Source organism: Oryctolagus cuniculus, chromosome 11 (genome assembly GCF_964237555.1).
Source record: "Oryctolagus cuniculus chromosome 11, mOryCun1.1, whole genome shotgun sequence".
NCBI lineage: Eukaryota > Metazoa > Chordata > Mammalia > Lagomorpha > Leporidae > Oryctolagus > Oryctolagus cuniculus.
The window spans coordinates 123178099-123199294 of NC_091442.1; the positions used below are offsets into that span (position 1 = coordinate 123178099).

At 62.6% G+C, this 21196-nt stretch overlaps 1 protein-coding gene across 3 annotated transcripts; it reads right to left on the bottom strand.

Annotated features, from left to right (window-relative positions):
- Positions 1–30: 30 nt before the first annotated feature.
- Positions 31–21139, bottom strand: TUBGCP6 (tubulin gamma complex component 6). Of its 3 annotated transcripts, XM_070053070.1 has the most exons (25): positions 20025–21139; positions 19315–19478; positions 15947–16157; positions 11080–11253; positions 10000–10121; positions 9316–9394; positions 9088–9197; positions 8915–9006; positions 8683–8822; positions 7671–7820; positions 7029–7110; positions 6854–6942; positions 6669–6784; positions 3932–4070; positions 3678–3752; positions 2168–3497; positions 2001–2056; positions 1750–1900; positions 1501–1669; positions 1294–1435; positions 998–1192; positions 792–924; positions 509–722; positions 238–437; positions 31–154 (listed from the first exon to the last, which is right to left on the bottom strand). In XM_070053070.1, exons 1-25 carry the CDS (start codon positions 20754–20756, stop codon positions 63–65), a joined length of 5157 nt encoding a protein of 1718 aa, XP_069909171.1. In that variant the 5' UTR covers positions 20757–21139; the 3' UTR covers positions 31–62. The 3 variants fall into 3 exon arrangements, 2 of the variants coding, with proteins under 2 accessions (XP_069909171.1, XP_069909170.1); XM_070053069.1 differs by having other exon boundaries at positions 2001–3497; XR_011380340.1 differs by lacking the exons at positions 31–154; positions 238–437; positions 509–722; positions 792–924 and having other exon boundaries at positions 1055–1192; positions 1294–1416; positions 2001–3497.
- Positions 21140–21196: the final 57 nt, after the last annotated feature.

A 21196-nucleotide genomic window follows, 5' to 3' on the forward strand; every position in this document is an offset into this window, starting at 1 on the left:
CCCGCCCCCCCCATGCAGGACAGAGAGGCGGGCGGCCAAGCGCGGCTTTATTAGGGCAGACCTCAGGCGTCCTGGTAGTAGCTGTTGAAGTTGATGCGGAGCAGGAAGTCCTCCAGGTGGGGCTGGTAGCCGCGGTTCACCAGCTTGGTCACCACTGGGGAGGGGTCAGGCCTCGCTCAGCTGCCACCCGCGTGGCTGCCGCCCCCCACCCTGGGCTGCCCTTCCGGCAGGCCTCACCTTTGAACAGGAAGTGGGAGTAGTACTTGAAGGCCTGGTAGGACTGCTGCATGAGGGCGAAGTTGGGGTGCTCGGAGCCGCGGGGGCCGGCCGCCGGGGCCCAGGCCTGGGAGATGAGCTGGCTGCGGAACTTGCGCACTAAGCTGAAGACGCTGTGGATGATGTTCATGACCGGGGCGGCCTTCTCGGTCAGCAGGCCCCTGGGGAGGCAGGGCTGTCAGTGGGCTGGGCCCGCACACGGGCGCCACGGCCCAGGTGCTCTGCGCCTCACCTGAAGACAGCCTTGTGCAGGTACTCGGCGTGAGCACGCTGGAGCTCCTCCAGGTTGCCCACCTCGGCCAGCCGGGCCCTGAACTCACACCAGCTGACGTGCAGGATCTGGCTGGCGACGTAGCCCTGCGTGACTCTCACGAAGTGCTGCATCTCGTGCTTGAACAGCTGCAGCTGCCGGAACTGCACGGAGCAGGCCGCGTGGCTCAGCAGGGCTGCAAGAGGCAGAGGGTGAGGCGGGGCGGGGGGGGGTCCGGGTGGGCGGGGCTCTGGGGGGGCCTCACCTGTGCGCTTGAGGTGGAAGCAGATGTCCTTGAGCGTCCACATCATCAGCTTGAGCTGCAGCAGGAAGGAGAAGATGGCGCCGTACTTGCTCAGGCAGCTCTCGGTGATGACGATGTTGAGGGGCCAGTCCACCTGCCGGGAAGCCCAGCTCAGCACCCACGGCCCCGGCACGGCCCCCGCTGCCCGCCACAGGGCCGCCGCTCACCTTGTATCTGAGCTCCAGGCAGCTCAGCACGTCGGGGGCGTTGGGGGCGAACGCCTCGGGCAGGTACTTGAGGGCGAAGGAGAGGTTGGCGGCGTGCGGGGCGTCCCCGTGCAGGCTGCACCGCAGGGCCTTGCTCAGGGCCGTGTTGAGAGACAGGGGGCTGAGGAGTTCCCCGGGCGTCTGCCCGGCCCCGAGCTGAGGCGGGAAGGGACAGGCGTCCAGAGGAGCCCCACACGCACCAGGCCACCCAGGCAGAGCTGGGCCCTCCCCCCCCGACACGCGTGTCCAGGCATCACCTTCTCAAACAGCAAGTCGCTGAGGGACTGGGCAAACTCCCCGTCCTCCATCAGCAGGAAATGGCGCAGCGCCTCGAAGTGCGTCTCCAGGTGCAGCTCCACGAAGAAGTAGTCGACGGCCGCCTTGTTCACCAGGGAGATGCTGGGGGCGGGGTCTGCGTCAGGGTGGCCCGCGGGCAGGGGGAGGGGGGGGCGGGGGGCACTCACTGGGCGGCCAGCGGGGCTGAGAGGGAGCGCTTCATGAGCACGGGCAGCGTCAGCAGCTCGCTCAGCTGCACGGCGGTCTCATCCACGGCCGACTGTACCTGCGGGTCTACGGGGAGGGCGAAGGCCCGGGGGAGCAGGTGATGTATGAGGTGGGCGGCCGGAGGCTCTGCTGTGGGGACAGAACAGACGGTCGCCGGTGGCCGGGGGATGTGCTGGCCCAGGGCTCCTCCCCCCAGCCAGCCCACTCACACATGGCCTCATAGCTGTCTGGATACTGCTCCAGGTGGTACTGGCTGGCCAGGCCTGCCAGGTAGGCCTGCTCCCTGTCCCAGCGCCGGGCCGCCTCTGCCTGCGCCTCCGCCTCACTAGAGCCTGGGCTGCTCTGGGCAGCTGAGCGTCCCTGAAAAAGTCACCCTTGAACAGCTGCCACCCACCAGCACCCTGCGCCCACTTCCCTTCCCCCCAGGGTAACCTAGGCCCCCAGCCAGCGTCCACCTGACCTGTGAGCTCGGAAGACAACTTGGAGAGACATCCTCCGTGTCCCCACTCCTTGGGCCTGCGTGGGCACAAGGACAACAGGGAATCTGAGGCCCACACCCTGCTGCAGGGACGGGAAGGCCAGCACTGCTCCCTCCCAGGCCCCGCGGCCCCGCAGCCACATCCTGACCTGGCTCCTTGGGGACGCCGTCTGTAAGGGTGTGCAGCCCAGCCAGGGCCCAGGGCGATGTCTGGAAACTGCTCTCCTGCTCCAGGGCAGGGCTCTGTGTTCCCAGGCTGAGGCCTGACTGGGACACCGTGGGGCTGGGACTAGGAACAGTGGCCTCAGTTTCTGGGGAGCGCGCCCTCAGCATCAGATGGGACTGAGGGGCACATCTGTGGGCATGCCGCTGTGGCCGGGCAGGAGCCACGTCCAACACGTTCTCCCCGAGCCTGATGCTGGCGTCCGACACGTGCCCGTGGGTGCTCCACCGTGGCCGAGCGGGAGCCACGTCCGACACGTTCTCCCCAACCCTGATGCTGGCGTCTGACACGTGCCCGTGGGTGCTCCACCGTGGACGGGCGGGAGCCACGTCCGACACGTTCTCCCCGAGCCTGATGCTGGCGTCCGACACGTGCCCGTGGGTGCTCCACCGTGGCCGGGCGGGAGCCACATCCGACACGTTCTCCCCAACCCTGATGCTGGCGTCCGACACGTGCCCGTGGGTGCTCCACCGTGGCCGGGCAGGAGCCACGTCCGACACGTTCTCCCCGAGCCTGATGCTGGCGTCTGACACGTGCCCATGCGTGCTCCACCGTGGCCGGGCGGGAGCCACGTCCGACACGTTCTCCCCAACCCTGATGCTGGCGTCTGACACGTGCCCGTGGGTGTTCCACCGTGGCCGGGCGGGAGCCATTCCGGAAGCAAAGCTGCCTGTGGAGTCACTGCCCCCTGACCCGTGCCCAGGACAGCTGCTTTCCTCCTGGGGACTAACATGCCCAAGTGGGTGTGGGAGGGGCATGGCCACCTGCGTGTCAGGCACGTGGGCACCCAGCCTCCCTGAAGGTCCCTCCCATGGCCAGGGCTCCTCCCCTGAGCTACCTGCCACAGCTGGGAGGGGCCCCTGCGAAGGTGAGGTGGCTACAGGTGGCCTCAGGGCAGTGCTAAGGTCCGGCTCCTGTCGGGGGGAGGGCTGTGTGCTGGCTGCAGCAGGGGTCTCCCCAGAGGCTGTGGGGGGCAGGGCAGAGCTGATGGTTTGCAGGGCCTCCTCCAGGAGAGGAGTCTGGGTCTGTGCAGGCGGCTCTTGCCCTGAGCCTGAGGGTAGGAAGTCTCCCAGACTAAGGCCTGCGGGTGATGCCTCCTCCACACACACAGCCTCTTCCTCCTGCCTGGCTCCCACTGCTGGGGCCTCGACAGGGGGCAGTGTTGGCCCACGTGGCCTGCTTGGGGAACCCCTGGCTGCAGGCCCCGGGTCACAGCCATGGACTCCGTCTGGGTGCTCACAGTCTGGAGACACGACCTGAAACACACGCGCGTCGGGCCCTGTGTGGCCTCACGTTTCCTCCCAGCCGGCCACCACTGTTCCCCAGGTTTGGTTCCGCCACCACAGTCAACAGCCAGACAATCGGACGTGGGGATGGGGCAGACCAGGTGCACACGGCTCAGCTCAGACCCACCTAGGGCGCCCTGGGCCACTGACCTGGGAGTGCACTCGCGGGACGGCGCCCAGCGGCCCCTGGGGCTTGCAGCTCTCAGCCACGTCTCTGAGCATCCCCTGCAGTAAGACCCGCCGGAGAGCAGCAGCTGCACGGGGGCCAGCGCAGCCTCCGCAACGCGCCCCTGGGCCAGACCCGGCAGGGAGCTGCGCAGACACAAGTCCTCCCTCCCTGCACCTGCACGACCAGCGGCCCCTCCCAGAGACACCGAAGAGCTGTCACCTGAACCCTGTGCTACCTGGATGCGCTTCTCGTCTTCCAGGAGGAAACGGAGCCGCGCACTCTCCAGCCGGTGCCTCTGGGTTCTCCAGAGCGCCTTCTGCTCCCGCCGAGCCGCCTCCGCAGACAGCGTGCTGTAGTGGTCCTCCAGCGCCTGCCTGGGGCCGCGCCGGGGGACACTGTCACCACGGTCACTGCCACCCAGCAGCTGCCCTCATCTGGGACAGTGCCGCTTCCCCAGGCCCCTGCCCTCCATCTGCTCCTGCCAGTGGCTGGGCAGGAGCCTTCCACCGAGCAGCACTGATGGACAAACTGCCCAGCCGGGACAGACACACGTCTGCTGCACAAACACCCGAGTGAGAATCCACACAGCCTGACACAGGGGCCGAGCAGGGAGTGGGGGCCCAGTCTCCTGGGAACGAGGCCTCACTCTCCAAGCTGTGGAGAAGGCCTTTTCTGTCCTGCAGGGGAAACTGCGGAGAGCCAAGCACTAACGCAGAAACACCCGCGGAGCCCACCCAGCCCAGGGCGTGGTCTGCCAGATTCAACCAACTGGGCTCTAGCCTGGCCTGGCCCCTCCAACACGGGAGCTGCAGGCCAGGTCTCCACGTGTAAAGAGGAGGATGTCCACTCCCACGCATGCAGCCGCACACACCCTCCCTGGCGCCACCACAAGACTAGGCCAGGGCATGCAGGGACCGGGCCTTCCACAAGGGGCTTCATGACAACATGGAGCCAGCCCCTCAAGGGTCCAGCTCTCCTCCCAGCTTAAGGACAAGCTGACACCACAGATGCCCACCTCTCTGCTGGACCAGATTTAAAATAAACAGGGGCCGGCCGGCGCCGTGGCTCACTAGGCTAATCCTCCGCCTAGCGGCACCGGCACACCAGGTTCTAGTCCCGGTCGGGGCGCCGGAGTCTGTCCCGGTTGCCCCTCTTCCAGTCCAGCTCTCTGCTGTGGCCCGGGAGTGCAGTGGAGGATGGCCCAAGTGCTTGGGCCCTGCACCCACACGGGAGACCAGGAGAAGCTCCTGGCTCCTGGCTTCAGATCAGCGCAGTACGCCAGCCACAGCGGCCATTGGAGCGTGAACCAAAGGTAAAGGAAGACCTTTCTCCCTGTCTCTCTCTCTCACTGTCCACTCTGCCTGTCAAAAAAATAAATAAATAAAATAAATAGGGGCCGTTGCCATGGTGTAGCAGGTAAAGCTGCTGCCTCAACACCTGACATCCCATATGGGCTTTGGTTCAACTCCCAGCTGCTCCACTTCTGATCCAGCTCCCTGCTAATGGCCTGGGAAAGCATGGAGGATGGTCCTAGTACTTGCTCCCCTCACCCATGTGGGAAACCCAGATGAAGCTCCTGGCACCTGGCTGGCCCAGTCCTGGCCCTTGCAGCCATCTGGGGAGTGAACCAGAAGGTAGAAGATTCTCTCTCCCTGTAACTCTTTCAAATAGATACATCTTTCAAAATAAACAGGAGTCGCTAAAGCTAGACAGAGTCAGGACACCAAATCCAGTGCATGGATGGTGCCAGATTCTAACTCATGAAAACCAGAGGGCCGGCGCTACGGCTCACTAGGCTAATCCTCCGCCTGCGGTGCTGGCACACCGGGTTCTAGTCCCGGTTGCGGCACCGGTTCTGTCCCAGTTGCTCCCCTTCCAGGCCAGCTCTCTGCTGTGGCCCGGGAAGGCAGTGGAGGATGGCCCAAGTGCTTGGGCCCTGCACCCCATGGGAGACCAGGAGGAAGCACCTGGCTCCTGGCTTCGGATCTGTGCAGCGTGCCGGCCATAACAGCCATTTGGGGGGGGTGGTGAACCAACAGAAGGAAGACCTTCCTCTCTGTCTCTGTCTATAACTCTGCCTGTCCAAAAAAAAAAAAAAAAAAAAGAAAGAAAAGAAAAGAAAACCAGAGATGACACAGGACAGCTGACGACATCCAGAAACAGCAGAGGCCATCACCCCCCGGTGACAGGCCAGGTGTTGTTCTGGGCTCAGTACACCCGTCTTTCTGGGGCAAGTTCTGCTGCCAGAAGCCCCACCGGGCCCCAGCTGCCCCACCTGGCCTCCCCATCCCACTTCAGCTGTCCCACCTGGCTTCCTCTCCCCCCCAGCCCCAGCTGCCCCACCTGGCTTCCTCTCCCCCCCAGCCCCAGCTGCCCCACCTTGCTTCCTCTCCCCCCCAGCCCCAGCTGCCCCACCTGGCCTTCCTCTCCCCCCCGCCCCAGCTGCCCCACCTGGCCTTCCTCTCCCCCCAGCCCCAGCTGCCCCACCTGGCCTTCCTCTCCCCCCCGCCCCAGCTGCCCCACCTGGCCTTCCTCTCCCCCCAGCCCCAGCTGCCCCACCTGGCCTTCCTCTCCCCCCAGCCCCAGCTGCCCCACCTGGCCTTCCTCTCCCCCCCCCCCCCGCCCCAGCTGCCCCACCTGGCCTTCCTCTCCCCCCCGCCCCAGCTGCCCCACCTGGCCTTCCTCTCCCCCCAGCCCCAGCTGCCCCACCTGGCTTCCTCTCCCCCCAGCCCCAGCTGCCCCACCTGGCCTTCCTCTCCCCCCCGCCCCAGCTGCCCCACCTGGCCTTCCTCTCCCCCCAGCCCCAGCTGCCCCACCTGGCCTTCCTCTCCCCCCCCCCCCCCCGCCCCAGCTGCCCCACCTGGCCTTCCTCTCCCCCCCAGCCCCAGCTGCCCCACCTGGCCTTCCTCTCCCCCCCAGCCCCAGCTGCCCCACCTGCCCCACCTGGCTTCCTCTCCCCCCACCAGCCCCACCTGGCCTTCCTCTCCCGCTCCTCCTCCAGGGCCTTCAGCCTCTTCTCCCGGTCGCGGAACTCACGGGCGAAGCTGAAATCGTCATCCAGCTCCTCCTGTCTCGCCGCGAGACGCCGCTGCGTGACACACAGCCGTTGGTTACCGAGGACTCCAGGGCCTGCACCCCTGGGGCTGGGCCTACCCACCTCCTGATCCTTCACAAACTGTTCTTTCAGCCGCTGAAACTGCTCTCGCTTCTGGGCGTCCACGGCCATCTGCTCCGACTTCTGCCGATCTGCGTCGGGGCGACGAGAGGCACAGGGTCTGCGGAGCGCCCAGCGGGGCCGGGACCCAGAGGGGAGGACTCGGGGCTGGGCTCACCACTCAGCGCGCTCAGGACCCGTGACGCTGCTTCCCGGGCGTGGACAATTAGTTCTTGCTTTGCAATTTCCATGCGTAATTCCTGGAAAAGGTCATCAGTGAGCAAAGCACCAACTTCTCCCCTCTTTACGTGGGACGGCCCGGGACACCCACCACCCCACACCGCGCACCCAGGCTGTGACAGGCTGGCGCCAGGCCACTGGTGGTGTGACCCGCCCTGAACGAGGACAAGGGGTCTTAGAGAAAGAAGCCTCTCAGGTCTGCCCCTGGCCAGGTCTCCCTGCTGCCCACCAGATGCCAGCCCCAGAGGGGGTCTCCCGCTCAACACCTGCTCGCTGAGTCCCCAGGGGACCCACAGCCCTGCTCCCAGGCGCAGCAGGGCCGCTCGTGCAGAGGCCACGCCAGCGCAGAGCCCTCGGCTGCAGGGCCCAGGGAAGAGCCGAGGCAGCCGTCCAGGTCAGCACAGGCTGGGGCACAGGTCAGGCCACCAGCCCCACAGGACAGGGCAAAGCCCCGGCCCAGCTCATTCTGACGCCTGTGGTGTCCTCACCCAGGAGCCACACCGGGCACCCCCACCCCCACCGCCACCGGGAGCCCAGGAGGCGGGGCACAGGGAAGCCCGCCGCCCGTGTGGCCACATACCTTCTCCTCCTTGCTGACGGAGCTGTGGCGGGCCACCCTCTCCATCCGGCCCACATAGACAGCACAGTCCCTCTCGATTTCCTTCAGCTCCTCCAGGGAGAAGATGACCGAGATGCGAGGGACCGGGATGTTGGACCAGCAGAGGTAGTGCTGCCAGCAGAGAGAGCGCCGCGGTGAGCCGCACAGCAGGGCAGGAGGGGGTTCTCAGACAGCTCACTGCTGAACCCGGGCACATCGCCCCAGCCGCAGGAGGCGTCTCAGACGCCCCTGCCTGGACCCTGTAACACAGGACTGACGCCCTGCAAACAGCCTTTCAGAAGCTCTGGTCTCTGGGGCCAGCGCTGTGGTATAGCAGGTTAGGCTCCATCTGAGGCGCCGGTTCAGTGCCACCTGCTCCTCGCTCCTCTTCCGACCCAGATCTCTGCACTGGCCTGGGAAAGCAGGGAAGGATGGTCCACGTGCTTGGGCCCTGCACCTGCGTGGGAGACTCAGAGGCAGCGCCTGGCTCCTGGCTTTGGATCGGCTTGTCTCTGGCCGTTAGGACTATTTGGGGAGTGAACCAGTGGAGCAGACTTTTCTCTCCCTCTCTCTGTTTATAGTTTTGCCTCTTGAATAAATAATCTTAACCAAAAAAAAAAAAAAAAACACTTCCACCTGCAGTGCCAGCATCCCATGTGGGCGCAGGTTTGAGTCCTGGCTGCTCCACTCCTGATCCAGCTCTCTGCTGTGGCCTGAGAAAGCAGTGGAAGATGGCCCAACTCCTTGGGCCCCTGCACCCCTGTGGATGACTGGGAAGAAGCTCCTGGCTCCTGGATTCGGATTGGAACAGCTCCAGCCGCCGTGGCCATTTGGGGAGTGAACCAGTGGATGGAAGACCTCTCTGTCTGTAACTCCGCCTCCCAAGTCTTTAACAGACAGCAGCCTTGACCTCTGTCTCCTAGGTGTGAGGGAACGCGGGCTCGCCCGGCCTCCCCTGCACAGGCCCAGCTGTGTGGAGCTGGGAGGCCCTCACCCGCGGACAGCACAGCTTCAGCAGGTTGACGGTCTTCCCACAGACATACACGTCGTGGGCGATGTGCCGCAGGAACACGGGCACGCAGTCCTCCACCTCTTTGGAGATGAGCACGTAGCCATGGGTCCAGTAAAACTTGTCTGCAGGTGGGGCGGAACACATGGGTGGCTGAGACGGCGACCGCCGACCCCGGGCCCACGGCACAGAGCCCAGCCCAGCCGCTGCCACGCACCTCTGAAGCCGAGGTACTCGTGGTTCACCTGGATCATGAACTCCCCATAGAAGTCTCTGAAGACCCCGCTGTACACCCAGTCATGGATGAACCTGCGGGGCCAGCAGGGGTCAGGGGCGAGGCGGGCACGCCCCTCGTGTGCACAGCCCACCCCGCCGTGCCGGGCAACCCACCGCGTGTAGGGCTCGCAGCTCGTCTTCAGCAGGGACAGCAGCACCGGGTAGTGCTCGTTGCTGCAGTTGTCCAGGGCCTCCTGGTAGAGGTAGGACAGCAGCTTCACGCCCTGCGGAGGGCAGGGGAGGCCAGTCAGTCCACAGGGCCGCACACCAAGGGGCCACACTCAGCCCCCCTCCTGGGGCTGACCAGGCCACCACACTCAAGGACGCAGACACACAACTCACAGTAGGAAATGCAGCCTTGGGTCCTCCTCCACTGGTCCCTGGGAGCGCGGTGCCCACGCCACAGAGCTCAGCCAGGTACCTGGACCAGAGACCGCGTCAGACCAGGGGAGACAGCCCATCTTCCAGGATGCCTGTCCGGTCCCGTGCCCCTGCGCTGCCCACCTAGACGTCCCTGACATACCCACCTGACCTGTGACCCTTCCAGCTCCTCCTGACTCACAACTGCTCACCCCACACCTAGAACCCCACCTCTCCACCTCCAGCTCATGCCTACTCAGGCCGGGACGACCAAACCCCCAAAGGCCCCTCACCACTTCCACACAACGGAGCCATAGGACACCCCCTTCCCTAGGCCCCACCTCCCCCACCACCTCTGACAACCAGCCCTGGGGGCCCCACACCCTCACAGCTCCCACCTCCCCAGTGGCCCGCAGCCCCCCACTCTCATGTCTCTGGACACTCACCAAGGGACAGCCAGCTGGTGGGCACCAGAGGCCACGTCCATGAGATACTACTGCTGCCTGGGAAGGAGCCCAGGGGCCTCCGCTGGGCTCACAAGCAAGGACTGCTCTCACAGCCCCCTGCCAGGCAGCAGAGCTGGCCCCCACACGGCCCCCGGCCAGGCAGCTGAGCTGGCCCCCACTGCCCCCCCCACACAACTCCCTGAAGTCCAGGTTAGCTCACCTGAGCTGCCGGCCCAGTTTCTTGAAAAGAAAGCCAATGGTGAGGAGGCTCAGGGTGGGCGGGGTGGAGAGGGCGCAGGCCCGGTAATACTGCAGGTACCTCCTGAGGCCACTGGTGAAGGCCTGCGGGAGGGAGAGGGCTGGGAGGAGCCGGGACACCGGCATGGCCACGGCTCCCAGGTGCTGGGGAAGGGTTCTGCCTCCACATCGCACGAGCAGCGGGCACCTGCCAGCCAGGTCCAGCCGCACTAGCCCAGCTGTGAGTGAGGACAACCCCCAAGATCCTGTCCTTGCAGGGACACTGGCACCAGGGACCCGGGGAGCGACGCTGGGGAAGGCAGCTGGACCTGGGCACAGGCGCTCTAACTGCCTGGCCACAGGGCCTGTGGGTACCAGCACCCTAAGCCACACACAGCCCTCAGGCCATGCTGAGACTACGACACCAGGAGCACAGCTCTACCACCAACCCCAGGAGCTGTCTGTTTGGGCCTGTCTGGGCACACCTCCCAGAGCCCACCCTGCTCAGCTTCCCCTCACTGGCCCCACTGCCAGCCTGGGTGCCCAGTCTGACCCCTCCCCACTGGCTGCAGCCCTCAGGGTTCCTCCTTTACACCGGTCCCACTGCACCCACCTCCCCAGCCCACCTGTCTGAAGTCTAACCCTCATCACATCCCTCTGCCCCAGTAAGGCGTCGCAGCCCCCAAGCTGAAGGCACCTCACGCAGCCCAGCTCCTCCAGCCCCACAGCTGCCCTTCTCGTAGGCACACCTGTCCTCACATGGCCAAGCCTGCACGCGCCTGTGGGCTCCTTCTCAGCACCTGAAGGTGCAATCCGCAGGAAGAAACAGTGGCGGGAGGCAGCCTCGCTCGGCACAGAAGCCGACATTCGAGCGCCTACGCATCGACCCAGGAGCTGCCCCCTGCCTGCACCTGCCCTGCAGTACCTCCTCCTCCCTGCAGGTCTCCCAACACTGCCCACACCTGCCTCCTTCCACCCATGGCCCAGACGTGTGTACCGCGTTTCCTGAGGACACAGAGGGAGGCTGCCGTGTACACAGCTCTCATGGAGCCAAGGGCCGCACCTGGAACACGAGGCCCTTGCTGTAAGCAGAGTCTGAGACGGGCTGCAGCGAGAATCGGCTCAGGCGCATGTAGCAGGTGCCGTACTCGGCCACCTCCGAGAGCAGGCTGCCGACACTCTCAGGGGACGCTCCCGACACGTGGACGCCGCGCTTCACCACGAAGGCCTGTGTGAGCTGCAGGGCAGGGCACGGGGGCCGTGGACCCTCAGGGTGCAGCCATCCACGCACCCAATCATCACCCTGCCCACTGGGCCCCCAAGACCCTCCAACAGCAAGCTCCCAAAGCAAAAAGCAAACACCAGATTTATTTATCTGAAAGGCAGAGCTACAGAGGAAGAGAGAAATCATCCACCGGTTCACTCCTCAAATGGCCACAAAGACCAGGCCGAAGCCAGGAGCCAGGCACTCCATCAGGGTCTCTCACGTGGGTGCAGGGGCCCAAGCACCTGGCCATCTTCCACTGCCTTCCCAGGCTATTAGCAGGGAGCTGGATGGGAAGGCATGAGCTCCCGAACGGGACACTGACGACAAAAGCAGCTTAACCTGTGCGCCACAACGCCCACCCCACCCAGACACCCTTCCCGCGGCAGAAGCCATCACAGCTGAAAATGCAGCTCCCAGGGGCGTGGCGAAGGCGGCACTGGAAGCTGAGCCAGAGACCTGTCGTGGCAGGTTCCCCACAGCACTGCCCTCACAACGAAAGCAGGGGAGGTGGCGAAAGCAGTGCCGAGCCGGGCGGGGGTGGTACAGCCGTAGATGCCTGCACCAAAACAGAAGATGCGTGTGGCAGCCGGTGCTGCGGCACAGTGGGTTATGCTGCTGGCAAAGCCAGCATCCAGTCAGAGCGCCAGGGTGACTCGGGGCTGCTCGGCTTCCAATCCAGCTTCCCGCTAACGTACCTGGGAAGCAGCACACACCGGCCCAGGGACTTGGGTTCCTGCCACCCGTGAAGCAGATCAGGATGGAGCTCCTGGCTCCTGGCTTGAGTCCTAAGCAGACCTGGATGTTGAGGCCATTTGGAAAGTGACACAGGGGATGGAAGATACCTCTCTTTCTTCCTGTAACTCTGCCTTTCAAGTAAGTAATATCTAAGTCTTTATTAAAATCCTCAATAAAATACTTATAAACCGAAGCCAACAGAACAGTAGCAGGGTCACAAGCCATGGCGAGGTGTATTCCAGGAAACTGGGAAAACTCAGCATAGAGCAGCCCACCAGTCACCCTGACCGGGAGAGGGGAAATCAGTGAAGAACAAGCATTTAACAAAACCCAGCACCCTTACCAGAGAAAACACTCCAGGAACTAGGAATGCTCATCAAAGAGAATTTGCTCAACATAAGGGCCACACGTGAAAATCCTACAACAGGGCCAGTGCTGTGGCGCAGCAGGTTAACGCCCTGGACTGAAGTGCCGGCATCCCATATGGGTCCTGGTTCTAGTCCTGGCTGCTTCTCTTCCCATCCAGCTCTCTGCTACGGCCTGGGAAAGCAGTAGAAGATGGCCCAAGTCCTTGGGCCCCTGCACCCGCATGGGAGTCCCGGAAGAAGCTCCTGGATCCTGATCAGCACAGCTCCAACTGTTGCGGCCATCTGGGGTGAGAACCAGCAGATGGAAGACTTCTTCCCCTCTCCCTCTCTCTCTCTCTGCCTCTCCTCCTCTCTCTGTAACTCTTTCAAATAAATGAATAAATCTTTTAAAAAAATCCTATAACAAACACCAAACTCAATGATGAAAAACTGCAAGCATTTCCCTTAAGTTCAGAAATAAAACATGGGGCAGGAGTTGTGGCTCAGTGGCTTCAGCCGTCATGTGCAACGCCTGCGTCCCATATCGGAGTGCCTGGTTCAAGCTCCGGCTACTGGGCTTTAACGCAGCCTCCTGCTGATGCACGGAGTTGCAGCAGGTGGCGGGCCAAGTGCTTCAGCCCCTGCCACTCACGTGGAGACCCAGATGGGGTTCATGGCTCCTGGATTTGGCCTGGCCCAGCCCCACCAAATAAAGTAAAACATGCTTTAGAAAAAAGACAAGGATGCTTGCTGCTGGACTTATATTCAATATAATACTGGAGGGACCAGCACTGTGGCGTAGCAGGTATGAGCACAGGTTCATGTCCCAGCTGCTCCACTTCCAATCCCGCTCCCCCTGCGTATGTGCCTGGAAAAGCAGCGGAAGACGGCCCAAGCGCTTGGGCCCATGCACCCACATGGGAGACGCAGAGGAAGGTCCTGGCTCCTGGTTTCAGCCTTGCTCAGCCCTGGCCATTATGGCCATTTGGGGAGTGAATCAGTGGATGGAAAACCCCTCTCTCTCTCTCTCTCTCTCCCTTGCCCTCTCTGTAACTCAAGTCTTTGGGCCCCTATCACCTATGTGGAGACTCAGATGGAGTTCCAGACTCCTGGCTTCAGCCTGGCCCAACCCTGACCATTGCAGCCATTTGGGGAGTGAACCACCAGATGAAAGATCTCTCTCTCTCTCTCTCTCTCTCTCTCTCTCTCTCTGTGCCTCTGCCTCTTTGTAACTCTGCCTTTCAAATAAAATAAATAAATTTTAAAAAGGAGTGTGTGGTGTTTATAAAACAAATTCAGTAAACCTACAGGCTACAAGATTAATACACAAAAAACGACCGTATTGCTATACACCAAAAATGAAAATCTGAAAAAAAGTTAAGAAAATTTAATTCACATTAGCAACAGCAAAAACACAACATTTAGAGATAAATTTAGCCAAGGAAGTAAAAAGTTCTCACACTGAAAACGATACATTACTGAAAGCAACTAAGACTAAGTACACGGACACACGAGTGAACGGCAGTGACCCACGGTCTCAACCCGGTCCCTATCAAGTCTTATTTTTTTAAGATTTATTTATTTGAAAGGCAGAGTTACAGAGAGGCAGAGGCAGAGGCAGAGAGAGAGGTCTTCTATCCGCTGGTTCACTCCCCAGATGGTCGCAACAGCCAGAGCTGCACTGATCCGAAGCCAGGAGCCAGGAACTTCCTCTGGGTCTCCCACGTGGGTGCAAGGGCCCAAGGACTTGGGCCATCTTCCAGTGCTTTCCCAGGCCATAGCAGGGAGCTCGATTGGAAGTGGAGCAGCCGGGCCGGCGCCATGGCTCACTTGGTTTATCTTCCACCTGTGGCGCCGGCATCCCATATGGGCACCGGGTTCTAGTCCCGGTTGCTCCTCTTCTAGTCCAGCTCTCTGCTGTGGCCTGGGAAGGCAGTGGAGGATGGCGCAAGAGCTTGGGCCCCTGCACCCGCATGGGAGACCAGGAGGAAGCACCTGGCTCCGGGCTTTGGATCAGCATAGTGCCAGTCATGGTGGCCATTTGGGGGGTGAACCAATGGAAGCAAGACCTTTCTCTCTGTCTCTGTCAAATAAAAAAAAAAAAAAAAAAAGGAAGTGGAGCAGCTGGGATTTGAACCAGCACCCATATGGGATGCCACCACTGCAGGCAAAGGCTTTACCCACTACGCTACAGCACCAGCCCTGACCTATGAAGTCTTAACAGCATTTTTTGCAGAAACAGAAAAATCTATCCTAAAATTCATATAGGACCTCAAGAGACCCCAAATATCCGTCAGTCTTGAAAAGGAAGAATTTAGCTGGAGGATTCAGACTTCCCCAGTTCAAAGCCCCTGCAAACCTACAGTCACCAGAACAGCGCAGCACCAGGGCAGGCGCCTGGCAGGAAGCGACGACGCACTCGGAAGTCCTGCAGCCCAGCCCCAGGGTCCCGCCCCCTGCTGGTGCACACCTGGCAGGCACAGGTGATGGCGCAAGTAGTTGGGTCTCTGCCACCCTGAGTAGGACCTGGAGAGAGTTCTGGACTCCTGGCTATGGCACGCCCTAACCCCAGCTATTAAAGGCATTTGCAGTAAAGCAGCCAACAGAAGAACTCTGCCTCCTTGTCTGTCTCTGTGTGTCTCCCCACCTTTCAAATAAAAAGAAAATAAGAATGTAGAATAACATAACCTTGCGGTACTCATAGGTCAGACACACAAACGGAACAGAGCGCAGAAATAAACTCTCAGGTTCAGTCAGCTGATCTGCAGCAAGGACGGCACATGCAGGACGAGGTCAGCCCTCTCCCCAGAACGGGCTGCCGTCTCACTGAAGACTGCGACCTTATTTCTATTAAGTTTCTGAAAGGATGTGGATGGGGCAGGCACTGAGGCGGAGTGCACACCACATGCCACGCTGGAGCCCCGGCTACTCCACTTGTGACCCAGCGCCCAGCTAATGCACCCTGGGAGACACAGATGCTCGGGCCCTGCACCCACGCGGGAGACCTGGATGGAGCTCCTGGCTCCTGGCTTCAGCCTGGCCCAGCCCTGGCTGCTGTGGGCATCTGGGAAATAAGCCAGCAGATGGAAGATCTCTTTCTCTGTCACTCTGCCTTTCAAATAAATAATAACTCTTAACAAAAAAGATTTATTTATTTAAAGGCAGAGTGACAGGGAAAGAGAGAGGGAAACAGATCTTCCATCTGCTGGTTCACTCCCCAAATGGCCACCGGAGCTGGGTCTCCCATGCGGTGCAGGTGCCTGCTTTCCCAGGCACACTAGTAGGGCGCTGGAAGGAAATGAAGCAGCCGCGACTTGAATCAGCGTGCACACGCGATGCTGGCCCTGCAGGCGGCCTCTTGCTCATTATGCTACAATGCCAGTCCCTCGAATAAATCAATCTTAAAAGATATTTTCAAACAAAATGAGAGGACCGGCTGTAACCAGCAGCAGCCTGCGGAGCCGGCCTTCCCTGTACTCCTGCACAGGGCCTCACCCCCACCCCATGAAGTGCTCCGGCCTTGCTTGGCACACGGCAAGCTATCCACACGGGACAGCCCCACAGCCGCGCGTGCGTCCTACCTGGCAGAGGGAGAACGAGGCGGACACGACGCCGATCAGGATGTTGAGCACGTCCTTCACCAGCTCGCGCTCCTCCACCTGCAGGGGCACCGGGGCCTGCAGGAGGCCCCCGCTCAGCACCTGCAGGTCCCCTTGGCGGAGCCTGCAGAACTTGTCAAAGGCATCCCTGCCCGCCTCGGTGAGGTAGGGCTCCTCTCTGTGGCCAGGAGGGCTGTGAGGAGACAGAGGAGGGTGAGCAGACGGAGCGAAAAGCTCTGTGCGCGCATGAACAGGAGAGAGCGAATCAAAACAACACCATGTGAGGAACACCGACCAACAGCCCACCTTGCAGCTGGCTCAGCCAGGCTCTGCGCTGGCCCTGAGCAAGGCCATCGGGACAGCTGTGCAGAAGCGTGTCCAGGGCACATGCCTGGGGTCCAGGGAGCAGAAGGAGTGCCCCCACCAGTCCAACCAGAAGAGTGGCCGTGGCCCACACCAGCGGTCCTTGGGCTGACAACTTAATCAACATATTCTTACTTTAGAAATAAACCCAAGTCATGGACAAAATGTGATCTGTGCACACGGTGGGATTTTCAGTTTTAGAAAGAAAGAATAAAGAGCCGGCACTGTGGCACAGCGGGTTAGGCTGCTGCCTGTGTTCCTGGCATCCCACATGGGTGCCAGTTCACGCACCAGATGCTCCACTTCCAACGCAGCTCCCTGCTATGGCCTGGGAAAGCAGCGCAAGATGGCTCAAGTGCTTGGGCCCCTGCCATCCATGGAGACCCAGAGGAAGTTCCTGGAAGGTGGCACTGGCCACGTCCGCTGCCTCAGACACGGCTGGAGGGAGGCCAGTCCAGAGCCCAGACCTCTGAGTGCAAGAGGGAGTGAAGAAAGGAACACCCCCTTGCAGTCCTCTGGTCACCCCAAGGAGGACCTCAGGACAGCTGCGCAGGTCATGGGCGCCACCTCACTGCCCACCACCCATGCTGCCCAGGTCCCCCGTGACGGCTGGCGGAGCAGACCACAGAGCCACAGGCAGTACCCCAGGCCACTGAGTGGGAACAACAGATCCCCACACGCGCCCACAACCCTCAACGCTTCCCCCAGTCGGGTGACAGAGAATCCAACCACTGCAGCCTCTGAAAGACTCAGCTGCGGCCCACAGCCTCCCACAACCTCCGGATGACAAGGGGAGGGTGCCCCTGATGGGGTCGTAAGGCGAGCGCCAAGTGTGTCTTGGAGTGTGCGTGAACAGGCAGAAGCTTCTGCCAGAGGAGGGATTTAAACAGAAACAGGCTCAAAAATCTGCCAAATGAACTTGGGCCACAGCCTCAGGGTGGCCCACCTGCAGTGCCAGGGGTCTTAGGACCAGGCTTACAACCAGAGTGGGCTGTGGAGGACCCTGGGAGGCGAACTCTGGCCGAGCCGCTACGTGGCTATGTGTGTGTGATGGCGGCTGTGCACCTGCTGACCCCGTCTTCAACTCTACTCAGCAGGTCACTGGGCACGCTGCCTCCAGTCGTGAGTTCTTACAACCTCACGTGGCGCTAGCATTGGTCTGAATGTGAGGCTGGACATTCCCAGCACAGCAGGGCTCAGTCACCACCGACAGCGTCTACTTCCACCCCCAAGCTCCTCACTGTGGTCCACACAACAGCTGACCCCAGTGTCCTCCTCCCGCTGCCCTCACCCCACTGACCGCCTGTCACTGCTTGAGTCACCCCCACCTCCAGAACCTGTGCCCACTGCTGGAAAGCCACCAGCGAGAACAGCCCCTGGCAAACCTGTCAGATCACACCCTGGACTCCACAGCGGTGCCGCCTCAGGCCCTGGAGCACTTGCACTCTCGCTCCATGACTTCCCTGGCCTAAGAAAGTCTGCATTCCCATCTGTGTGTCCCCCAACGGCTGAAGGTGCCCCCATCCGAACGTCCTAAATTAAAACACCAGGGGAGCCCTGGCTGTGGTCCTCACGGGAAACCACCAGGTGTCCCTCAGTGCTGGGGGGACAGCAAGAGGACCAGTGCATTCACAACAGGTGATGAGCACAGTCGCTTGGTGGGCAGTCTCATCTCCTCAACACTGACCCAAAAACAGGACCTGGGGCCGGCACTGTGGCACAGCAGGTTAAAGCCCCAGCCTGAACGCCAGCATCCCTTATTGGCACTGGTTCGAGTCCCAGCTGTTCCACTTCCGATGCAGCTCTCTATGGCCTGGGACAGCAGTGGCAGATGGCCCAAGTCCTTGGGCCCCTGCAGCCACGTGGGAGACCTGGAGGAAGCTCCTGGCTCCCGGCTTTGCATCAGCTCAGCTCTGGTCATTGCAGCCATTTGGGGAGTAAACAGCGGATGGAAGACCTCTCTCCTTCTCCAGCTCTACCTCTCTCTGTAACTTTCAAATAAATAAAATGACAAATCTTTTTAAAAACGAAGAAAAGAAAAACGGGACCTAACGAACGTCACTAGCCAATGTTCACTGCAGAGCACGTTGACTTGCAGGCCCACCTGTCAAACACGCGAGAAGACAGCAGAGAGCTGAAGACAGGCAAACAGGTCTCCCGCCCTGCAGGGGGCTACAGGGCACAGAAGCCCAAGAAGGCAGGACAACTGCCGACGTCACCATGCCAGGGAGCAGGGAGCAGGCCCCTGCAGGAACTTCCCTCCAGGAAGCTCAGCCAGTGGGGACAGTGGCCCACACACCAGGCCAGCAGGGGCCCAGGAGGCTCAGTCAGTGGGGACAGTGGCCCACACACCAGGCCAGCAGGGGCCCAGGAGGCTCAGTCAGTGGGGACAGTGGCCCACGCACCAGGCCAGCAGGGGCCCAGGAGGCTCAGTCAGCGGGGACAGTGGCCCACGCACCAGGCCAGCAGGGTCCCAGGAGGCTCAGTCAGTGGGGACAGTGGCCCACGCACCAGGCCAGCAGGGGCCCAGAGCTGCTTCAGAGGACCCCTTGGGACCCGGCCAGCCCAGATCTTCCGTTGCTCGGAATCACCACTGCGCTGGGTGTGGAGAGGGCTCCAGGACCAAACATTTGGGAAATGCACTGGATCAGCAGAGACACGCAGAGGTTATGAGTGGAGGGGCCTTGCCCGGGAACTGATGAGTGGCCTCCGTGCGGGCCGCTACGCTAGGCCGTCTCACCAGCCACAGTGGCCGCTCCCAACCCCTCTGGATGTCAGCACCCGAGCCCAGGGAGCACCTCTCCAGGGCACTGCCCACACACCTGCCCGGCTGCCCGGCTTGCAGAGGTTACTGGCCCAGCAGGAGTCGGGGCCCTCTGCGTTGCTCACCCCCCAGAACTCTGGCTGAACCCCGAGGCCATGGCCACACGAAGCGGGGCGGGGCGGGGCAGAGCAGAGCATTCGAAGGCAACGGAAGGCGCACCCACCATCCAACTCGCTCCCAGCACCTCCGCTTGCTGCTCTCGTAGGTGAGCGCAGCTTCCCACAGGTCCACATCCGGCGTCACGCTTGGTTCCGACTGGGAATCGGGGGTCAGATTGGACGCTGACTGGAACCCTTCATCCTCCCACTGATCCAGGCTTGGAGGGACCTGAGAGCACAGGAGGGAAGCGCATCGCCCGGTGCCCGAGCCTGTGAGGCGCCCGGGAACCCCCAGGGCCCGACTCCAGCGCCAAACGCTCTTTGCCTTTCTCCAGCTCAGGTGCGCCACCCGGTGCAGAGTTACGCCATTAAGGAAATCAATGTACAGCTTCGAAAGCCACACGCTCCACGAAACTTAAAATAACCCTGCCATGAAACCTCTCTAACCCAGAGCCTCCACCTGCACGGGAAATCGTAGGCAGAGAAAGTCCTACATGTACCCCAGCCCGGCCCTGCAGGCCCACGCGCAGCAGTGAAATGACCGCGGGGTAACACCACGGCCTCCGGCGCACTTCACAGCCTGGCAGTCTACGGCCGCGGGAAACGCGGCTCTCGCCGCTTGAATCACACTGAGTCCAAGCAGCACCCTGGGCGCAGCGATGGCTGAGCCACGTGGCCTCGCGGGACAGCAGCCGGCCCCTCAGCTCCCGGCCTGACTCCTGCTCTCGTCCACAGCCCACGGGACAGGCCAGAGCAACACGCACGCACGCACTACCTTGATGGCCAGTCCGGAGAGGTCGGCGCTGTCCGGCACTGGGGGCAGGTCCAGGCGGACGTCCATGTCGTAGGCGTGGCTGTGCACCAGAGCGCCGAAGAGAGACACCCGGGTCTCTCTCTCGAATCTGTCACCACAGGCGTCCCCCGAGAAGAGCCCGAGGGTGGGCAGGCCGGTGCCCGGGGCGGCGTCCATCACCTGCAGCGTCTCCTGGACCATGCTGTGGCACAGGCTCTCCTCCCGGGCGAGCAGGGCCCACACGTCCGCCTCGGCCGCGCGCAGGTCGCAGCAGCCGTAGCCGCCGTAGGGCACGCGCCTCCGCACGTGCGGGCCGCCCAGGAAGTAGCCCCGTCTCCGCGGCAGGCCCTGCGGCGGCCCGCTGCCGGCCAGCAGCACCAGCAGGTCCAGCGCGGCGCGCACCTCCCGCAGCGGGCCGCTCGCGGCCGCCTCCAGTCCGTCCACCAGCTCCTCCAGGCGGTCGGCCTCGGGGCCCAGGCCGCCCACCCTCAAGTCGAAGGACAGCATGAGGATCTTGTTTCTCACCGGGAGCTTCGGCGGCTCCGGCGGCGGCGCCTCGTCCCGGAACAGGTGCGCGAACAGCGCGTCGTAGGCCACCCGCTTGAGGCCCCGCTTGGCCCTCGGCCGGCTCAGCGCGCGCTGGCCCGGGCGCGCCTTGGCGGGCGGCAGGAGCGCCTCGCACAGGTCATCGAACAGCTGGGTGATGCTGGCCATGCCGCCCCGCCCGTTGGAGGACGCGTCCGCGCGGCCGGGCTGCGGCTCGGGCCCGACCCCGAGGGCCGCGGCTGCCCCGCACGGAGCTGACGGGGCCGGTCCTCCGCCTCCTCCTCCTCGGGCGGCGGCCCCCGGCGTCGCCCCTCTGCCTCAGAACTTGACCTCTGGGGGGGTGTCACTGACCCGTGACAAAACCGAACGGAACTCGCGCGCGGGTGGCGCCCCGGGCCTTGCGCGCGGGCTTTCGGACGTTCGCGGGAGGGGCGGCCAGGAGCAGCAGCGGCCTGCGCTGAGCCCCCGCGTCCTGCCGCCCGCCCACCTTCGGGGAGAAGACCCCCCGGCTTCTGCTCCCGCCCGCGCAGCGTCACAGCCGCGCGACGGCCGGGACCGCTAGAGTCGGCGCGCCGGAACACGTCACTAGGGAGGCGGGGCCTGGGCCG